Below are 22843 nucleotides of genomic sequence, written 5' to 3'. Positions count from 1 at the left end.
CATTTAAGATCAGGAGTAATGGTCAAGCCCAGAAGCTTGTCAAAACATGAGGCCTCCTGAAGACGAGAGCCATTCATTTCAATTGATGCCAAATGTGGATTAGAATGTTGATGATGTAAAGAGAGAAGCTTGGTTTTAGATGCATTAAAAGTAACCAGCCACTCCTTTCCCCATTGTACTACGTGCTCAAGATCAGAGGAGAGAGAATTGGAGAGAACTTGGTCGTTTACTGTCTTAGATGTGCAACCAAAAAAAATCTTCTGAACGCTATTAAAAGTTAAATTCTTCACTAGTTTGCAGTTTGGAGACGGAAGTGTCTTTGAGATAAGTGATTCCTATACTAATTCGCACTTTTTATTTTTAGATTCAAATAGTAATAACTAGATTTTATTTCAGTATTTAATTTATGTATTTCTGTTGTATTAAATGCTAGCATTTTTTTTTTTTTTTTTTTTCTCGTCCATAAATGTTTATCTACCGAGTTTATCTTAAATATTGTATAATCAATCCATTATATTATCATTTTCAGTCCCCAACCCCTAATTTCTGGCTTCCATCTTATCTCGCAATTACTTATAACGTCATCAACAAACTTCGGAAGAACCCCCCCCCCCTCCGCTTTTCTTTTATATCGTAAGTTTCTTAAAACGTGACTAGTTAAAGTTCAGAATAAAATCACACTTTTCTTTTAACGGTTAATTTAAAAAAAAAAAAAAAAAAAAAAAATCTTCTGAACGCTATTAAAAGTTAAATTCTTCACTAGTTTGCAGTTTGGAGACGGAAGTGTCTTTGAGATAAGTGATTCCTATACTAATTCGCACTTTTTATTTTTAGATTCAAATATTAATAACTACATTTTATTTCAGTATTTAATTTATGTATTTCTGTTGTATTAAATGCTAGCTTTTTTTTCTCGTCCATAAATGTTTATTTATCTACCGAGTTGATTGCAAAAATAGATTACCTAATTGTACTCATTTTTAGTTCGTGAGAGGGGAATCTATCACCATACTTTCCCTTAAACATGTCTGTTGGACTTTTATTAAGTACAAAAGATTTTTTAGTGCTTCTATAGTATTAGTCACTATTGAAAATATCATTTAAGAAAAAAAAGCACATTGACACACAATGCAAAAGCAGATCTAGCTTTAAATGTCATACTTAAAATGACATTTTGCTTATAGTTAGATTACGTTCATTTTTTAATGCAATATCACAAAAGATTTAATTTTGATTTTATTATATAAATCTTTTTACATTTTATTTTAAATTTTATCAACAGAAAAAAAAAAATTAAGTGCTTATTTAAAACTAGCATGGATACCCAGCGTTGCCAGGGTTAACATGAAGTTCAGTTTGGCCACACCTGCTATCCTAAGAATATTGATCAGTTTTTCATTATTATACGTCAACTCCATCGTTACCCCAACAAAAATTTCCAAAATAAAAGAATGAATGAAAACATGAAAAACATGATAGACGTCTCCTACTGCTCGAGATTTGTACACAACTGGCCAAAAAAAAAAAAAAAAAGAAAAGTAAACCAGTTTTCATCAAACGGAAATGGAATCATGTCTTTTCTAGGGTGACAATTTTATCGTTAACACCCGGGTGTACAGAAAAATCTTCATGTTCAATCTTCCTCATGGAATGAAGATGGAATATTCTAAATATCAACTAAATTGATCAAGTAGTTTTTTTTATTTTTAAGAAAATCAAATTCATGATTGATTTTTAGCAATTAAAAAGTATTATTTTGAATATAAACAAAATTTCTGTCATCACATTGAATTGTTACTCTTTAATTTTGGCAAAATTTAAAACAATATAGCTGCTCTTGGTCTCCTTGTTTCCGAGTAAAATTTGATTTTCTTAAAAAAAAAAAAAAAAAAAATGACAGACTTCTGTACTTTTTTAGTAATTCTAAATAAGCATAAAAAATTAATGTGTTTACATTTGTTTTCATAAACAAAATAATGAAATAATTTTTCTTTTGAAGAAAAAAAAGAAAGAATGACTCACTTTACAACTCGAATCAATTGTTTCTCTCCAGTGTCCAAAAAGAAGCAACTACAAAAGAATAACAAAATTAAAATACGTTATAGAAAAATGCAGGCAAAAATATGATTCATGGTTTCCCTCTCTACACACAATATGGGACTTGGCAAATCATCATTCATTATATCGCTCAGACGTTAGCAAATGTTCATCTCCATTTAGAAATAGATGTTTAACAGCAGTTGAATATGATTGAGATATCATAGTCAAAGGTGGCTTTAAGAACTCATTATCATAGCAACCTTCTGCAGTTCCACCTTGATATAAGTGGTTTGTTACAAATTACATACAAATCCAAAGCAAAAGTTGTGAATAGAGCTTCCTTAATAAACGCCCCCTCTCTCCTTAGTAAACTGCTGGTAGGCCACAAATGCACACAGATCATACTCCTATCACTGCATATGGCCAACGCATAAGCTTAGTATTCTGAATACATTTAATAATTGGATTAGTTGAGGACCATTACTAAAATTTGGTATTAATTTTAATATTTTGAAAATTAGGTTCAAAATCCTAGAAGAAATGTAGAAGAAACTTCTAGGTTGCTATAGTCAATCTTTTCCTTATAGTCTGGCGCAAATGACTGGTAGTTAAAGAGGAAATGAACCTGTCCCACCACACAATAGAGGAGGTATTTCCTGGGAATAAAACCTCATTAAACTAGTCCTAATTTTTTAGAAGTATACATCAATACCAAAAGGCATAAGTACATTTTATTGAAATGTTTATTATATACAAGTAATGCCTCCTATTTTTTTTATTCCACCTAAATGGATTAGAAGGGATTGCAAATTGCATTGTTATGATTGAAGTTTATTATTTATGACCCGAAAGTTTCCATCTTTCTGTTGCAAATATTGATGATGTAAGAAAGCAAGCTCTGTCATGGACATTCATCAAAAACAGATGCATCATTGAATTCCTGGAAAAGATGCCTTGAGAATGGTGTTCATCATGTAGAAAAATAAATTCTGGAGCACAAAAGGTTGCTCGTTTTAATGACATCACTCTCGTCTTCATAGCGCTTTAACTTTTTGAATTAAATGAAGATGAAAAAAGCCAACTGTTTAGACCCTGCACCCATCGCGACATATGTCATCGGCGTTCAAAATAAGCTTAGTCATTGCAAGGCATACAATGACTTTGCAAAAATGTTGACGCAAAAACTGACCCCTCCTTGTGAAAAACAGCCCAGTTGATGGTCAAAGAATTGATCTTTTTGGACAATTTGTGGATATTTGTTGTTCGAGAGACTGACCTTTCAAACGATACAAATTTTGTTAGTGTTCGTTGCGCGTGTTGAAAGTTTTTGTAGGCATACAAACACCCACATTTTCCCTTTTATATAATAGAAGATAGAACATAAACAACTGAAGACGAGAAAACAGAAGGCTGACAGTGATTGCGAGTGATTGACATTTTCTCAGCCGTCGTACCACACACCCCTACAACCAACGTCTCTCTCTTTTGTTGATTGACAAAAAAGCTTTATTGTAAATAAAACTTACATGTTGATAAACTCGTCTCTGTGTTGATGTTGAGAATAACGACAAAGAATTGTCAGGTGTATATATGATTTTAGCAAGCATTTGAAAATTATACATACATTCAACAATTCAACATCTTAAATGAGAGAAAAAGACTTCACTGTTTGTCTTGATTTATGTATTCCTCAGCATACAGATATTATTCAATACCAAAACACATAAAAGATGATGAGGGGAGGATGAGGTAACTTTCCCCAATGATATTATAGTGACTATGCCAGTTCATACAAATCGGACGAGATTTGAGCTTGCCAGTTCCATAGTCCAAATCAATATCCATTATGCCCCTTGCCCCTCTCTTCAAGAATTAGTCAAAAAAGGAATCTTACTTTGCTTTGGGACCACTCAATGTCATCAGGATCTCTTCAACTCTTACCCGATGCCATCGATTATTTTGAGAATTCTGTGCCACACAAATCTAGAAAGAAAGAAAAAAAAATTGTTAGAACACTTGAACTGAATATAAGTTTTTAAACAATCTTAGTCAAATAAACAAAATAAAAATTGGTTATACTGAAGTGATTAACTCGCAAAATATTTTATCAGATTTTTTAATTACCTCCAACAACAAACTTATGTAATTGGTCAAAATTATCGCTATGTTTGTTAATGTATAGCTTAGCGCTTACATTAGTTAGCTGATCAGCACCAAACACTTGATCAAAATATTGATCATAGTTGAAATTAAAACTGATTTAATTTGCGGATATCTGGATCAAAATGTCAAGATCCAGGAAAAAGTGAAAAGTTACATTTTTGGAGATAACTTTGGTTCTAGTAAGCATAGATACACTACTTGGTCCATGTTGTAATCATTGAAGTCCTTAACTAATATGACTTTTGATACTGAAAAGTTTGATCACAATCTAAGTTTTAACTTCCAATTTTTCCTAATTTAAATGTATGAATCTAATAACAGTAATCACTACATAAAATTTCAATTTGATTAAATAATTTTTGAGTTAGCAACATTTAAATGGCATTAAGTCCAGGAATACTTCATACAATAAGACTTTGACCCGGCCACACGAAAATCAATGTATTTCATATTGTTCTTCACTGGTTGCCAAACAATACGGAATACATTGGATAATAAAGGTCTTAATATCACTGCTCGGAGGTTAAATGAAAAATCCTTTATATAAGAGGGCGTGTGTTTTCATCAAATGGTTCGAATATGGTGGATCGATTTACTGGAACATTGTATTAGAAACTGAGCATCCTTTACAAATATTTAAATATTGAATTTTTTGCTTTTTTCTATTTTGATAATGTTGTAGATTAGTAGTGTCCAATTGATAATAAACTGTTGAAAAAAAAAAAAAAAGACATACAAAGAAGATGCGCATTGTACAGGTCCATCATGAAAATATTTGATAGATGAAAAGTATTTCTTAGATCAAGCACTGAATCATCTTTAGCTTTCAAAAAAATTCATTTTTGATCGATGAGACAATTGAAAATGTGATCAACAATTTTTTTTTTTTTTTAATTAAAAATGTAAACTTACCTCATTAGGTTTAGGAGAATGAATTTCAAATGTTAAAATACCATTATTAAAATAGTCATTCATTTCTTTAAATAACAAAGCATATTCTACAGTCTCTGCAGATGCAGTTGGCCCTGGAGTCTCTCTTGCAAGAATTCGATCAGGCCCTCGAACCTAGACATGAGAAAAAAAATAAATAAAAAAATAGATGTGTAGGAAGCCAAATTAAAAATAAAAACAACCAAAATAAATAAGTAAAATCTAAATATAAAACGGTGAACTGCTATTACTGCCAACATATTCTAGATTCTTAGCTTTCTTCATGCTAGTGAAATTACAAGAATTAAGAACGGATGAAATATTACTTACCGCTCCTTGTGAATAGCGAAAAAAAAAAAAATGTAAATATTTGATGCAGTTTTAAAATGTCTATGTATGAGATTATATACAGTACTAAATGCTTTCTAAAGACACTTTACTCATTAATATAGTTATAGTGTGGTGATATTACTTGCATTTATATATTTCAATGATGTAGTAATGATAATGTAAACCTGTTTGAATTTTGTACCGCAACAATATTTTAATAAAAAAGAAACGCAAATGCAGGAGAACAGTAACACCACATAGCATAGTTACCCATACTGTAAAATAATTTTCTATGCGCACAACATATTAGAATTGACAGAAAGGGGAATAAATTTAAAGGCAAACTTGCATAAATACAATACGCACAGTTCAGGTAGTAATAAGACAGTACAGTACCAGTTAGTAATAATATGCAATTCAACATATTAATACGCGGCTACAAAAACTGTACTGTAAATACAATGTATGCATTTATAAAAAAACTGTACTGTATTGCAATAATAATTGAAAAAAAAAAAAAATTAATATTGTTTGTGCATTCAACAACTATCATAATACAGGGTTCGTACAGAGTTTCAATGTCGTTTTCAAGGATTTTTCAATGCTTTCAAGGTTTTCTTCAAACAAAATTAAAGTTTTCAAAACAAACATTGATATAAAAACAATCTATATATCTATAAAAGTGTGTGTGTCTGTACATTTCCCTATGCAATAACTGTCAATTTTAAGTCTACAGACTCGAAATTTGATGTACAGGGTACTGAGATTTGGGAAAATCTTTGTGATTGGTTTTCGGCCAGAAATTTGGCTGTTAAGGGGTCAAAGTTCAACTTTTTAATCTTTGAGAACTCTACCAAACTCCGACAATTTTGGGTCTAAACACTTGAAATTTTAGATATAGGTTCCTTGAACATGGATCTAACTTAATAACTTGATTTGAGCCCCAAACAATAAATGTTAAGGGGTCATAATAGGAATAAAAGTTAAAAAATTGACCGCTTTTTTTTTTCTGTTCAACATACACCTCCAAACACCCGGGCAATGCCGGGCTGAAATGCTAGTAATAAACTAAAAAACTTAATTGACAATAGGAAAAGTAATTTTTATTTGATTCTTTATTTCATGAAGTAGTTTTAAAAGTCATACAGTCATTTACATGGAATTCTCTAATGCGTAACACAACTGGTCAACTATTTACAGCTTTCGTTCATTTTGTGTTTAGTGTCAGCCATATGCAATTTCAATGCATTTTCACCCATTTTGATCAAAACAAATGTCTTTTTATATACACAATAATATGCCTGTTTGCAATCATACTTACATTCCCTGACCCACATATTTGGCCTACCAAGCGTGATTCAATGTTATTTCCCTCATTGTAGATTGGTCTATGCTGTGTTCGTTTTTACTTATGTTTAATTTTCTTTATTTTGGATACAAGAGTTACATCCCTTTATCATGAAACTACCTGACGTTATTATATGGAAAACATCAGATTGTTTTGTGATAATGGGACATAACTTTTGTATCCATGTGTTAATACTTAAAGAATTTAATATATATATGTCACTTAATCATATATTCAAACACTGTGTTTGATGATATATATATATCATCAAACAGTGTTTGAATATATGATTAAGTGACAGTTTTAGTCATTTAAAACTGCTTTAAAGCTTCACTGCTCATTCATTTTTCGACCAAATTTCAAACAATTATTAGCTTATAGATCACCTTTTCAGCTATATTGTGGAAAAAACTTTTCAATTTTCATTCAGTAAAACAAAAGTTATGAAGAATTTACTGTTGTTCAAAATCGTAAAAAAATGTAAGGAGGTGAGCAACGTTGTTTATGATTGGTTTCCATAGCAACAACGTTGCTTCATTGTTGCTACCAATTCACCGCTCTTGTGAAAAGAGCAGTAACAAGTGAAGCAGAAAGAATGAAAGGGAGATAATTGGGGTGGGGGAGTTTATCAAAAGCAGACAAGTGCTGTACATTTTTATTACATATGTGTATGTTATGCTTATGGGGAAAGAAAAGAAAATAAGACTGAAATTAAACAAAGAACAAGTGAATTTACTGGAAGCCTGAAAAATCATGGATTACAATAGAAAAATGCGAACATGAAAAGTAATATGGCTAAGCTTAACCATGGAAAAGAAAAGGACAAGATATTCTTGTAAAAAATATAATAAATTTATAACTTAAAATATTGCAGCATTAAGAATTTTTTTTAATTCAATTTATAAGATCATATAATCAATTCATAATGCTGCAATATTTTAAGTTATAAATTTATTATATGTTTTACTAGAATATGTCCTTTTCTTTTCCAGTTTTAACAACTAGTCTTACTTTTCATACTCGCATTTTTCTATTATAATATATATATATATATATATATATATATATATATATATATATATTAAATAATATATTTTGCAATTTTATTTTTAATATTTCAAACCAAATTTTACTGGGCATAAAGAATATGATTTTCAAGGCCTTTTCAAGACATTTTCCATATTTTCAAAGATTTTTCAAGGCAATAATAGAAATAAGGTCTTTTTAAGGTAAAAGTTAAAATTCAAGGACTTTTCAAGCCTATGCGAACCCTGTAATAAAATGATAATGAAATTTGCTGTGCAACATTATGATGATAACATTAAGGTACAGCACAGCTTAGCTGCCACTTTACAGCATTTAACTAAGTACTTATCTTCAAGCACTTAAGGAAAAAGCTTTATTTCTTCAGGAAAGTCGAGAGATTGTCTTGTTTCTTTATGATGCTAGTTTGGTGTACTGGCATAAGATGCACTAGGTTTGAGAGACTAATCTGCGAATATGCGTGGCTGCAAATGGGAAACCGCAAACAGGTGAGAATATATTGTATATAGAAATGTGTGCAGAACAGGAGATTTTGATGATACGGTCATATTGAAAGAATTGATGAACGTTCTTGGGTTAGTAGACATAGAACTGTTAAGGTACCAGGAGAAGATCAAGAAAAACACGGAAGTGATAAAAATAGACTTGAGAGAAAGAGGGATAAAGACCTGGCCAGAGATAAGTTAGTTCGAAAGTCAATTTCTTAAAGCTGTCCAATGCATGCTAACACATAAAATGGATGGTAAACTGATGACGATGATGAAAATCAATATTCGATTCTGGTACATCAGTTTTGAATGCAGATTGTTACGGCATGTTGTTAAGAAAATATAATTATGTTCAATTCCTTTTAAGAAAATACTTTGTCTGGGATGGAATTATTTTTAAAAGGTTGCCATCTTAAAAAAGGTTACTTCATTTTGATTGGAACAAAAGCAAATTATTTGGAAAAAAAAAATGTTTCTGCATTATAAAAAGAAAACAAAAATTCAAGTAAAACTACTTAGCAATACTGCATAGATACAACTAGTAGAAAATAAATGGTGTTTAGTGCAATTAGAACCTGTGCTTAGGTTGTTTTAATCGAGTATCACAAACACAACTGAAAAGCAAACATGTTGAAAGTGATGTGATTTGCATTAGCATATGGGAAAATTTTATTTCTAAAAAACCCATATTCAAGATTTTGAGGAATATAAAAGGAAAAGAATTTTAGTAATGAGAAAAAAGAAATTATTACGGTATATTAGTCGCCATTGTTGGCTGTTGTGCTGGTTGCTTGTGACGAGAAAAGGACTATGTACTCACAGTCTTTTTCTCGTCGGTGCTTCATCAGCTAAGTCCTATTTCAGTCACTCTAATAAGTTTAAGTGGAATGGTATGTTGTCTTTTTTATTTTAGGAAAGGGAATGGATTTGTAAAAAGGTCTTTTGACTGAAAACATGAGACTGAAGCATATATAAATATCTGCTTCAATCTAATTGCAACATGGCCATTACACTCAACCCTTACAGTTCAACCGCTTGGACTGATATGTTCTCTGGTACCAGCACAAAAGGACAAACAAACAAAAAAAAAAAATGAAATAAAATAAAAATCCTACTCAGTATTTTTTTTTAAAAGTGCAAATGAAATGCATTTATTCTTGGTTCGTCTAGCAATAATGCATTACATTATCTTTCAAAAGTCTTTTCCCACACATTTTACAACACTGTCTTCCCGTCACCTGACGCCGGCCATAGCAAGTGCTTTCTCGCCCTCAACTACACCCATTCCTACTCCCTGGAATACACTCTCCTGCTTCTTCCCATGACGTCAGCGTGTGCACATTTGCAAATTTGCATACGTTTTAACAGCTGCTGCTAATATTTTTGCTAGCCAGCTATCCTACGGCTGCTGCTGATTTTCTCACACACGCACCATATGTGCCATGTTACATGTTTTCAGCTAAGTTTCCAAAGTTGAAGATTGATAATTTGCATTATTCAGTCTATATTCTTATCTTGATTGGTATTTACATTCTTTCAACCAATGTAATCTCACCTCTTCAGATGCATCTCTTTGGACTCACAAACCAATATAGAATGTTGAACTAAACCATTTATGAGAGTAGAATTGTTCTTGTTCAGTCAGTCATGACCTGATAGGAGTATTAAGTAATTTTTATTTTACTCTTAGTTATCATCACTCGTAGTGAGTTTCACATTATTATTACTTCGGATAGTTTCACCACATTGTTATTTTGCATGACATGTCAACCTCTTTTGGGTTATTTTATGCTAATTTGTGTCATTTTGATATAAAGTTCTTTACATTTTTAAATATTTAGAGATTTTGTTTTTTTTAAGTATATATTTTAAAGAATACTCTATAACTGATAGATATGAATGCATCTTGGAGTAGTAGAAACTTAGGGATGACTCCAGAATCCTCAAAGCTCCCAAATTAAAGTTTCACTACTGGCTACCGTTTTGTTCCAAATGCAGGACAAAATATAAAAATCAACAAATACAAGTTGAAATGAAAAACATTTTTTTTTCACCTCTATAACAGTCAGGTTCATATAGCGTGACATCTTGCTTTTTCAAGGCTGTAAAAAATAAAAGTGGGAAATTTTTTATAAAGATTATCACAAATTCATATTTTCACTATTTCTCTGAAAAAAGGGAAATTGACATAATAAAATGAAGTATGGAAAGAAAAGAAAAAATAGGATGAGATTAGTACTGTAGTTTGATGAAGTCCTGTTATATGTTGGGACCCTATAAGTAGAGATTATGTTAACTAGTATAATTATTGGTGAGGGTTACACAGTACATGTCAGGATAACCTGGCAGCAAACGGAAATAGACCCAACTGCAGGTCGCAGGTCGCATGATGGAAGCGAGAGGGGGGGGGGCAAAGGTTGTCTCTCTAGACAAACATACTAGAAATTCAAGCATCAAATATAGGAGGTGGTGATTTCACACCTTAGAGAAAAGAAACAAATCTAAAGTACGCTACAGATCCAAATACCATGTATATCAAATTTCAACCCTGTAGACCTAATATTCAGAGAGGAGTTTGTTAGAGACTTTTGCACACACACACACCGATAAGATCACTTCTGTAAGCTAGAATGTTTTTATTTTAAATTCTATGAAATTATGCAGAATGTAGAAACTATGCATAAATAGAATTCAGCGTAATAGTGAAATGAAATCAATCATCTAATAAGGAACCATAAAAATGAATAAGTAATTAATGCCCGTTTTTCAAATAAATATGCACATCAATTAACCTCAATGTAGTTGCTCGTATATCCATGACCGGGTATATTAAAAATTTCATTTTAATAAATTTAAAATAGGAGTAGGCTTTTAATATCGATGCCTAGTGACCACCAATCGATCGAAAACTGCTTTTTCTAAAGCTTATTAAAATCTATTAAAATCCATTATTTGTGAATAACTTTTGGTTTTACCAGAAAGATAAAACCCTGAAGTTTATTATGTTAAAAGTAACATAATATAATACTTTTCTATAATTTTTAATAGAATTTTAAGTTAAAAAAAAAATAAATAAATAAAAAAAACGTGTTTGACCCAATTTTCACTGAATGTCAACAAAAACAAATAATTTTTTAAAAAGTTTTTCAAATCAAACTTTTTTATGTTTAAATAAAAATAAAATTTACTATGATTGGCTATAAGAATATACAAAAAATATTAGAATATAATTACCTTATATTTAAATAAATTCAAATAATTCAATTATTTAGCATGATCTTATACATTTTAGGAACCATGTGCTTACTGTCGTCATCTTGGATGGCATGGGAACCCAGTCACATCTAAATATTTATTCAAGCATTTTCATGAATTTTAATGTAACTAGACAGGCAAATACATTTTTTTCTTTAAATAATTGAATTAAATTATAATTACAAACACTATTTATGGTGAAATATGTTATTTTTAGCTTTATAATTTTTTTCCTTCATAATAATTGACCAATCAAGTTAAAAAATTTTCTTAATACTTGTCAAAAGTAAAAAAAAAAAAAACTGCTTTTTTTTTCTATTTTTATTTTAAACAAATTTTTAGCATTATATTTCTCAGTTTTAATAACATGAAATGGGAAGCTTTTTTAAAAAAAATTTCCTTGCTTTTCTTTTTATCAGAGTATATTGATATTTTTTATCCTAATTATAAACATTTAGTCGGTTATTGGATTGATTTGAAAGAAAAAAACATTTTAGAATTAGATTTATTTTTTAATTAAACAATTCAAGGAATTAGAATTTTTGGTAAATATTATCTTATACTACCACAGAACACAGACCACTCTAATTTGTTTTTTTAGGAGTATTTGAGGTCGCAACGAATCTGATAATCAAACTTATCGCAAATTCACCGTTTGCAAGGTATAAACCCCTGGAACCTGGAACTATTTTATGCCATTTCACCACATTAAGTAGTGTTTTCTTACATGATGCATTCGCATGCGCACACACGTAGTGAAGTGACTTATCACATCGCGGAGGAACCTTTTTAGTGGACATTTGAAATAAAGTTAAAAAAAAAAAAAAGAAAAAAAAAGTGGTTTATTTTTTTTTATGTGTGTTACATAGTTCTTAATGCTTTTTAATTGATCTAAAAAATTGTTTTCATGAGCGGTTACCAAAAACATTTTATTTTGGGGGGTATTCAATTATAGAACTTCTGCAGTTTAATTAACCGCTTTTTCATAAATAAGGCGCCGACATTTACCGAGTAGAATACCGATTAACATTTCACAAAAATTCTATTTACATTGGGGAGGGGGCGGTTGAGGGGCCGGGGTGTAGTGTAATGTTGGTTGGTTAGTTGTTTTTGTTTTACGGCATATCAACCCTTTTCAGGTTATTTAATGCCGAATCCAAAGATTCGGAAGAAAAATTTTTTAATAGATTATATTTGTTGTTTTCAAGTCGGTTTCTATTTAACCCATAGTTGGGACCCTAACAAGTACTACCACTTCGGGTAAGAGTGGACCTGGAAGCAATGGCAATTAAAGGGTGGCTCCACACTCCCCCAAGCCCGCAAGCTGGGGCCTCACCACTGTATATAGTTTAAGGTCATATCCAGGACAAGTAGTGTAATGTAAACAGAACTTTTGTGAAATGTTAAACGGTATTCTACTCGGTAAATGTTTTTTTTCATTTAAAAAATTTTTTTTTTTTACACAGTGATCACCACTTATCAAGGCCCAGAAGCCACTCAGGGATAAGGGTTATTGCAAGTACATTACGTTAGTGTGGAGATTTGATGATGTGTTTACTTAAGGGGGCGGTTCATTAGGAATTTGTTAACGGACTTGAAGACATCCAAGTTGTAGTCCGGTGGGAAGGAGGCAGACGGAACAGAGCTCCACAGGCATGTAGTTCTAAGAAAGAAGCTTTGTTCATGGAATCCGCGTTTTGATTTAGGCACAGATATAGAGTGGGGGAAATTTTTCACAGTGGATTCAGCTAGACAGGTGTTTTTCGTGAAAGATTGGCGAGGGGGGACCAGAGATTGGAGTTCAGACGAGCACCTGCCATGGAAATAACAGCGCCTTACTTACAGAAAAACGGTTAATTAAACTGCAGAAACCTGTTAAACTACACAAGTTCTACTCTTCCCCAAAAAAGAACAAAAAACATGTTTTTGTAAACCACTCATGAAAACAATTTTTGAGATCAATTAAAAAGCATTAAAAACTACATAACACACACAGAAAATGAACATTTTTTAATGAAAAATATTTGTCATTTAACATGTCCGCCATGTATACATGCACCTTGTGAAACGTCAAGTAACTATGCGCGTCTGCGCACGAATAAACATTTCAGTAAGAACCGATCGTGCGTAGTATGAATGAAGGCGGTGAAATGGGGCAAAGTAGTCCCCGGTCTTAGGGGTTTATACCATGCAAACGATAAATTTGAGACGGGTCTGATTATCAGATTCGTTGTCAGTGACCTTGAATACACCTAGAACACCAAATTAGAGTGGTCGGTGTAAAGTAATATTTACTGAATTTAAAAAAAAAAATGCAACAGTTCCAAGAATTAGAATATTTGGTACTCCTTGGGCGTTGAGTTCCATGGCGACTTTACAAAAGAACACAGACCAATAAAATTTAGGGGGGGGGGTCGGGGTTGCTGACAGCGAACGAACGATATTCAAACCCGTCGCCAATTAACCGTTTGCATGGTATTAACCCCTGAACCCTCGCACTATTTTATGCCAACTCACCGCCATCGTTTATGCTATTCTTACATGATCGTTCGCACATGGACGCGCATAGTAAGGTGACTTGTCACATCGCAGAAGAATTTTTTAGCAGACATTTAAAATAAAGTTTTCAAAAACAAAATGTGGTTCATTTTTCTGTGTTACGTAGCTTTTGATGCTTTTTTAATTAATCTAAAAAAATTAAGTTTTCACGAGCGGTCTATAAAAGCATTTTTATTTTTCGTTTTTTCAATTTTTTTGGAGAGAGGGGGTCAATTATAAAACTTGTACAACATTCAACAGTTTAATTTACCGTTTTTCCGTAAGTAACGCGCCGACATACACCGAGCAGAAGAACTGTTTAATTTTTCACAAAAATTGTATTTACATGGGGGAGGGGGGATAATTTTTCCGATCAATTAAAAAAGCATTAAAAACTACGTAACAGAAAAATGAACAACATTTTGATTTTAAAAACTTTCTTGTTGCGAGGGTTCAGGGGTTAATACCATGCAAACGGTAAATTTGCGACGGGTTTGAATATCAGATTCGGTGTCAGCGACCCCGAAAACCTAAATGAAACCAACTTTTATTGGTCGGTGTTCTGTTGTAGTTAAAATAAACATTTACCCATTAAATTTTTCTGCTGGTCGCCATGGAACTCAACGCCCAAGGAGTACCGAATATTTTTACAATTAAACAGTTTCAAAAGTTAATTAACCCTGTAAAACTCTACATTAAAAACAAATCTAATTCTAAAATGTTGTCTATAGTAATAAATACTCGAAATTTCTTTGAACTGCTTGTTGCTTGGGGGCCCATACTTTGAATTGCTTTGGTAGCATTTATTTGTTGTATTACATCTTTTCCGTTTTTCTGTTGTTCAAAGTGAACAACTCGGTACTTTATTCAAAGAGGCTAGATTCTGCCTCGATACCGGTGACAGAGTACCATGTCTATCTTTCCATGAATTCGGGACGAGGCTGGATTTTCGGACCGGATCTTGCTACCTTAACAAAATGTATTTTAAATATTAAAAAAAAAAAAAAAAAATTATAGAAATGTAAAAAAAAATAAAATAATATTGTCTTTTTAATTGTTTCATGATAAAACACGAAGTAGTTCCATATGGTTTCGTTTTTCGTTTAGTGGCTTCCATTTCATATTTAGGTAAACAGAGTTAACTTCCGGCGTCTTAACTTTACATACTGAATTTTTGAACAAAATACTGGTAGAAACCCACCGAATAAATGTCACGGCAACAATAAACATAATCGTGTCATATTCACAATTTTTTCTTGTTCTGACATAACACTCGACACTTTGTTTTAGACAAGCGTTTTCAAATAAGTTAAAACATCGAAAGATTATCCAGATATGTAGAAGAGTAAACTTATCTTGCGTTTGGTAACATTTATTTGTTATGCGTTTTTTCTGGCCACGTTTTCGTTTTGTTCCTATTTACAATGCCTCCCCACGGGATTTGCAGAACGCCCAATTCACATATTTATTTCATTTCGTAACATTTCATCTAAGTTTTTCCGCCTTTCTTAACTGAACCATGTGCGTTGCTATATGCAGGATAGGAGGACCCATTTTTAGGTAGGATTTTTAAATTAAATTAAATTTTTACTGTATCTTTTGTTTATTAAATTGTGACTTGAAAATACAGAATAATTATAAAATGTTGTCCCCTCATGTTAAGACAGAGTGGTTAAATAATGTTTGTAACTTATCTTGCCTTTGATAACATTTATTTGTTATTTTTGATAACTTTTCCGAATCTATGTGTACAGTAATACAAACCCTATTTCAGTACGGTCTGCAGAGTAACAAGTCAAAAGTGATTTTTAGGCGGGCAGGTAGGGGGGGGGTATTTGAAATAAATACATTAATACCATTTAATGTTAATTTAAAAAAATATTTTTGAAAAATAATAGTTACAAAACTTGAACAATTTTAGATCCAGTTTTCATATTAGAAGTTTGGGAATTCCCCTTTTAGAATATAGGATATATTTTTCAAAATATAGGAGAAAATAATTTTATACGACATTATACATTTTAAGGATAAAATACAAAATTAATAATTAAAAACAAACAAAATATACTTACATGAAATATATCTTAAACCCTGATAAACTAAAAAACTACAAAATATGAGGTTGTTATAAGAAACGATTCCTTCATCCGACAAGTTTTAGGCCTCATTTTCTTTTGCCAAATAAAAATTTAAATCGCAAAAAAGAAAACAGTTATATTCATATTGATTCGGATTAATTATAAGTGATATTCTCATCATAAAAGACGCATGAATTTAATTTATTAAAAAATACAAGAGACATTTATCAAATATTAAAATAAATGCGCGTGTAGCAACGGGCCTCGTTCTGAAATAAAGGAATAGTGTTCCAGTCTCAAAAGTCTCTCGAATATCACTTATACAAGGTTCACGAGGAGGTAGATATTTTCGTACTTTTGTGGGGTTACTTTCTAGAATAATGGCGGCTCCGATAAATATTCCTTATCTTTTACTGCTGGTGACTTAGCCACTCGAGCTAAAATCTTAGGAAGTAAACACTAAACGGCCAAGGACGATAACTCGACCAATAACTCCATTCGACTATAAGTCTTGATCGAGTTATCGCCCTTCTGTATTGTTTTGTTTCAGGGGGCTCTCCTCCTTTGCATTACACTCCCCTTTTTATTGTCGACTGTCTGAATTGTTCCTATCGAAGAATGCAAACGACATTGATGATGCCAACTTTTGCAACCATTCAGAGTAAGAAGAAAATTATTAAATCTATTTTTTATAGAGGACTCTAATCAGCGAAAAAAAATAATAATAAAAAGTTGTTTCAATTAATGTCGGTGCTAATTTTTTAATTTTTTTTACATTTTTCACCCCCAACAAGGCACATTGCCACTTTGATGTAGGGGGCTATTCAGCGACGGTTAGACTATTTCCGGTCTGTTCCGTAAATCACAATTGTAAGAATTTAGGCCGATATAGGCCTCTTTGTACAGAGGTATCGAAAAAAATTACTTTTTGCGGATGTTTAGGAGATTGCCCCACCTTTAAATTCACAATTTACACTTTTTTTTCTTTTTTTGGTACTTGTACAGTTTAATCAAGACATAAAAAAAAAAAAAAATGAAAATATCGAAAAAAGGTTATTGCACGTATCCGTTATGGAACGAAGTTCTCCGGAAAAAAATTCACTTAATTTCATCAAGTAGTTTTTTTTTTTTTACAGCGAAAAACAATTTGTTATGATACCAAGAAAAAGGTTTGATTTTTAGGAAGAAAAGTTAGTATTAAAGATGGGGAGGGAGTGCCGGCGCTTTAACTGGAGTTATCTCCCCGTGGCGTGTTTAACAAATTTCATAAAAACTGACTTTAACCAAGACCGTCTTAAAAGGCCACGCTTTAACGCGCTTTCATAAGAACGTGTTTTTCCGCTATAACAAAAAAAAACTACTCGATCAAATTAAATGAAATTTTTTTTCGGAGATCTTCAGTAGGTGTATCAGAATTTTTGTAGGAATTTTTGACACCCCTAACACGAAACTGCAAATAAAATATAAAAAACTCGTAATTTCTCTTTTAAAGGTGGGTTGTTTATTTTCTTTATGGATTATACTTCCAAAATAAACTATTAAAGTTGTATAAAAAGTAATAGAAATATTTTTTAAAAAATAGTAATGAAATTAATTGAATGACGAGTTCAGTATTTTTCAATTTTTAAACTTTTTGATATTTTCATTTTTTAATGTCTTCATTAAACTGTACAAATACCTTTTTTTTTTACGTTAATCTCATCGATTACAAACTTAACTTTCAGATTAAAAATAAAATTTTGGGGTTTGTTTTACTGTACACATAGATTCGAAAAAGTTTTCAAAAAACAAATATATAACAAATAAATATTATCAAAGGCAAGATAAGTTACTTTTCTACCTAACTGGATATATATATATATATATATATATATATATATATATATATATATATATATATATATATATATATATATATATATATTTGTTATTTTTTTACATAGGCGGCACTACTTATCAAGGCCGATAGACCACTCAAGGATAAGGGTTAAAGAGTGTACAGCAGTCAAAAGGACAATATAGTAATCGATAGTAATGGAAGTTCGGTAAATTTGTTAACTTAAGTGGAACGACTCATCAGAAACTTGTTCACGTTAGACTTGAAGACAACCATATCATACACAGCTGGAAAGCAGGAAAACGGAAGACAATTCCACAGGCATGCAGTTCTAAGAAAGAAGTTTTGATCATGGAATCTATGTTTAGGTTTAGGCACAGATAAAGAGTGGGGGGAATTATTGATAGTGTTTTCAGCTAGACAAGTGTTTCTTGTAAAGGTTTGAAGCTCAGTTGAACACTTTCCATGAAAATAATGATAAAGCAGAGACAAACTCGCAACATCTCTTCTGTGAGATAGAGATTGCAGCGAAGAGAAAAGGACATCTCCCACCAGGCCACGAAGTCTATTTTGAACTCTATCAAGGCAGGACAAATCTTTTCTAGCAGCCCCTGCCCATATGTGGCAACAGTACTCCATACTTGGACGTATCTGGCTCTTATATAGATAGAGAATTGCATCAGCAGTGAGATATCTACTGGATCGATAGAAGGATCCGACCATTTTTCCAGCGGCCTTGGCAACAGATTTGATGTACGTATTCCATTTAAGATCAGGAGTAAAGGTCAAGTCCAGAAGCTTGTCAAAACTTGAGGCCTCCCCAAGACGAGAGCCATTCATTTTAATTGATGCCAGATGAGGATCAGAACGTTGATGATGTAAAGATAGAAGCTTGGTTTTTAGATGCATTAAAAGTAACCAGCCACTCCTTTCACCATTGTACAACGTGATCAAGATCAGAGGAGAGAGAATCGGAGAGAACTTGGTCGTTTACTGTCTTAGATGTGCTATCATAGATGGTAGTGTCGTCAGCAAAAATGTCTACAAATGATGTAAGGATGTGATTTGGAAGATCATTAATGTAGATCAGGAAAAGAGTTGGGCCCAGGATGGACCCCTGAGGAACTCCAGCATTAATACTGTGAGCTGCTGATTTTTGCCCGTCAACTACTACTCTTAGGAACCTATCAGAAAGAAATGATTTAATAATTGAGAAGACATTTCCAGCTATACTATAGCTGGATATCTTGTGAAGTAAACCTTTATGCCATACCCTATCAAAGGCTTTTGATATGTCAAGAGCAATTGCCCTAGAAAGGTTGCCTCTGTCGAGAGATTCGCTAATCCTATGAGATATAACTGTAAGCACATCTGCTGTAGATCTTGCAGAGCGGAAACCATATTGTGTGTCACTAAGAAGGTTGTTCTTGCTGAGGTGGTTGACTATTTCTCTATTTAATATGGATTCCAGCAACTTACTCATAACACACAGGAGACTTATTGGTCTGTACTGAGAGGGGGATGAACGATCGCCTGAATTCTTAAATACAGGGCATACTGATGAGATTTTCTAGGGTGATGGGAAGCAATTCTCCTTAAGACAACGTTTAAACAGTTTTGTAAGTATGGGCGCTAGTTCAGGTTGAAGTTTTTTGAGTACTATAATTGGAATACCGTCAGGGCCGGTTGCTTTACTGGAATCAAGGTTCTTGATTAGCTTGGCAACATCACATACAGATATTTGTATATCACATAGCATATTTTCTGATACAGGAGGAAATATTGGGGGTTGGCGGCCTTGGTCGCAAAGGGTAGAATTATCTGTGTTTTTATTCAATGTAACATGTTATTCAGCTCGAAAAACATGCAATGTTTACCGATGTATTGGAAAATTTTAAATGGCGGCCGACTCTCTCTTTGACACAATAAGTTTGAGAAAAAGTGTTATAAATAAAAAACTAGACAAAATATGGTTACAAACTCACTCAATATATGTTACCGTGACATAGGCTGAAGGCTGACATATATTCGGTGGGTTTTTAACAGTATTTTGCATATTTTTTTATTTTTAACTCCTTTTCCCAAACTTACCGTGTCAAAGAGAGAGTCGGCCGCCATTTTAAATTTTCCAATACATGGTAAACATTGTATGTTTTTCGAGCTGAATAACATGTTACATTGAATAAAAGCACTAAAAACATATCCAGTTAGGTAGAAAAGTAACTCATCTTGCCTTTGATAACATTTATTTGTTATATATTTGTTTTTTGACAACTTTTTCGAATCTATGTGTACAGTAAAACAAACCCAAATTTTGAAAAAAAAAAAAAAAATTATGACTTTTATCGTCGGGGATCAGTTTTCAGGCAAATTTGCCATTTAGTTGTACAAATAGCCTCGAATTCTATTATCACAAAAAGGGACATGTTGGGTCGACACCAGTATATATTGCGTAATGTAAACCACGTTGTTTAACCCCCCCTCGCTTCAAAAAAATAAAGAAATAATGAAAGATAAAGTTTTAAAACACATTTTATTTTATCATTTAAAACATTGAACAATACAAATAATACATTGTTTAACAAATACAATAATAAATAATGAAAGATAAAGTTTTAAAATGATTAAATGTGTTTTATTTTATATAATTTAAATATTTATTTATCATTTAAAACATTGTAATCTGTTGTGTTGTATGGCACAATCATGCTTACACACCAGTTCTTGCCAGATCATCAAAGTTAAGCAACGTTGAGCCTGGCCAGTACCAGATGTGTGACCATTTGGGAAGGCCACACGCTGTATGTACTGGTGCAGTCTATTTTTCTCTCAAGGGTAGATGGGTCTCTTTTAAGCCGTGGTAGGCAACCCATCTAGTGATGGCTTCACGATAAAAAATACCCTTGATAGCCCTAGCGAAACATCAAATATTCAACTTCGAACACGATTTGAATTACACTACAAACTCTGTGGCCGAATATTATTATTTTTTTTTTTTTACATGTAATCTGTTCAGAAAACGGCCTTTTCTACAGGATTTTAACTGGAATGTTCTTTTTAACTCTAACTGTGAACTAACCTTCAGTGAAGTTTAGGTTTATTTTGAAAAAAGTCGATTTTGTAAGGATCAAATTATCCAATTGTTTGTTGTTTTTTTTTTAATGATGTCATGTTGTTTAGTTCATGATGGGTGTTTTTAACTGTTCAAAATTCCATTAATCTGATAAATGTATGTGAACAGCCAATCAAATTGACTGGAACTTGTGAAGGGAGGTGTCCGTATTGTAGCTGAAAATGTTAAATATATTGAAATAAAAGTAAACACAGAAAAAAAGTGAAAAAATGTGGCAAATGTGTAAAAGCTCCTAGTTTCCTTGAGGAGAGGAAGATTAGAAAATAATGAGTAAGTAAATATTGAGCTACCACCTGTAAATATGATTTGTCTTGGAGAGTGACTCTCCTAGGAATTATTATAAGAACTTATGATAGTGAATGAAAGCAACTGATAATATTTACAAAGCTTACATCAAATATTAGCTGATAATGTGACCATTTTGAATTTATATGTCGTGTCTGCTTTTCTAGAGGGAAAAAACTGACTTCTTTTTATTAATATAGATAGAAGAATAGATAAATAGAATAGATAGAGAATAGATAGATAGAAGAAAAGAGAAAATAAACTACAAGTAATTCTTTCTTATCTAACTTAAGAATTTGTTGATGAATGCCAGTCTCAAGGAAACTCACTTTTGCCCCTACATTGCTGTCACACATCTACTCTCTGGCTCCTACAATACAAAACTGCCTGAAAACTCCATTTCAAACTCCAAACAAGTGATTTAATCACCTACATAATCTGTTTTTAACTAGGGAGCTGACCCTTAACCTTTATCACCTGACTTTGCTGGAGCACTGGGTTTATTTCTGTTCATTGCCAGCTATGTTGAATTCACTCATACAAATGACAATCATACGTTTGTTAGTTTATTACTTTGTAAATATGTTGTGTTTCATTAATTCTCTGTTTACTCTTTTCCTTTTCAAACACTTCTTTTTTATTATTATTTGTTAGCATGAGCCAGGTTAAACAAAAACAAATTGGATCCATGTACTGGCACATGCTACTCATTAAACTGAGAATTGACTTGGTAAGATGTTGGAACCCTAATCAAATGATTAGATTATTACGGCAATTTTAGAATATTCATAAAGATGAAGTCACTTAAATAAAACATGAAGACAAATAATTTTTGCATCATGAGAAATTCTATCAATTCTTCTTCTTCTTCTTCTTCTTCTTCTTCTTCTTCTTCTGTTTAAATTTCTAAAAGCTGCCCGACACATGCCAGCATGTAAAAGAGACTTTTACATGCTGCCACGTGTCAGACAGCTTTTAGAAATTTACTTTCAAACTAATCTATCTCTGGTCAGGTTTTTATTTATCCATCTTTCTCTTAAATCCATACCTTTCATTTACTCCCATGATTTCCTTTGTCTTTTGCTACTAACTGACTTTGCTATTTCAACTGTTCTACATTTACTAACCCAAACATTATGATCCATTTTTTCAATGTGACCAAATGAACACAATCCCCTGTTCTGCATGTATATATACTATCCAAGCATATTACAGTAAGTATAGTAAGGTTAGTGAGAAGGAAGTGCAGCTCTGCAGAGGTCTTCACCAAATGAGAAATTAATAGATAATTTTTGCCAAATGAGAAATTAATAGATCATTTTCACCAAATGAGAAATTAATAGATCATTTTCACCAAATGAGAAATTAATAAAT

The 22843-nt window shown here is 32.1% G+C and overlaps 1 protein-coding gene and 1 long non-coding RNA gene across 3 annotated transcripts in view; one reads left to right on the top strand and one right to left on the bottom strand.

Annotated features, from left to right (window-relative positions):
- Positions 1-16683, bottom strand: part of LOC145277630 (uncharacterized) — a 195434-nt gene extending 178751 nt beyond the window's left edge. For both annotated transcript variants that reach the window (XM_080129188.1, XM_080129189.1), the window contains exons 1-5: positions 16209-16683; positions 10398-10445; positions 5116-5268; positions 3935-4023; positions 2023-2070 (exon numbers count right to left, since the gene is read on the bottom strand). In XM_080129188.1, the coding sequence (XP_079985314.1) occupies positions 2023-2070; positions 3935-4023; positions 5116-5268; positions 10398-10430 (323 nt within the window). In that variant the 5' untranslated portion in view covers positions 10431-10445; positions 16209-16683. The remainder of the gene's footprint in view (positions 1-2022; positions 2071-3934; positions 4024-5115; positions 5269-10397; positions 10446-16208) is intronic.
- Positions 16684-16748: 65 nt separating this feature from the next.
- LOC145277631 (uncharacterized) overlaps positions 16749-22843 on the top strand; it is a 41454-nt gene continuing 35359 nt past the window's right edge. Inside the window, exon 1 of the long non-coding RNA XR_013868185.1 lies at positions 16749-16875. This is a non-coding gene — a long non-coding RNA (uncharacterized LOC145277631). The remainder of the gene's footprint in view (positions 16876-22843) is intronic.

Source organism: Euprymna scolopes, chromosome 6, assembly GCF_053919585.1.
Source record: "Euprymna scolopes isolate OS-2025 chromosome 6, ASM5391958v1, whole genome shotgun sequence".
Lineage (NCBI taxonomy): Eukaryota > Metazoa > Mollusca > Cephalopoda > Sepiida > Sepiolidae > Euprymna > Euprymna scolopes.
This window is presented reverse-complemented; position numbering and strand designations above follow the sequence as displayed.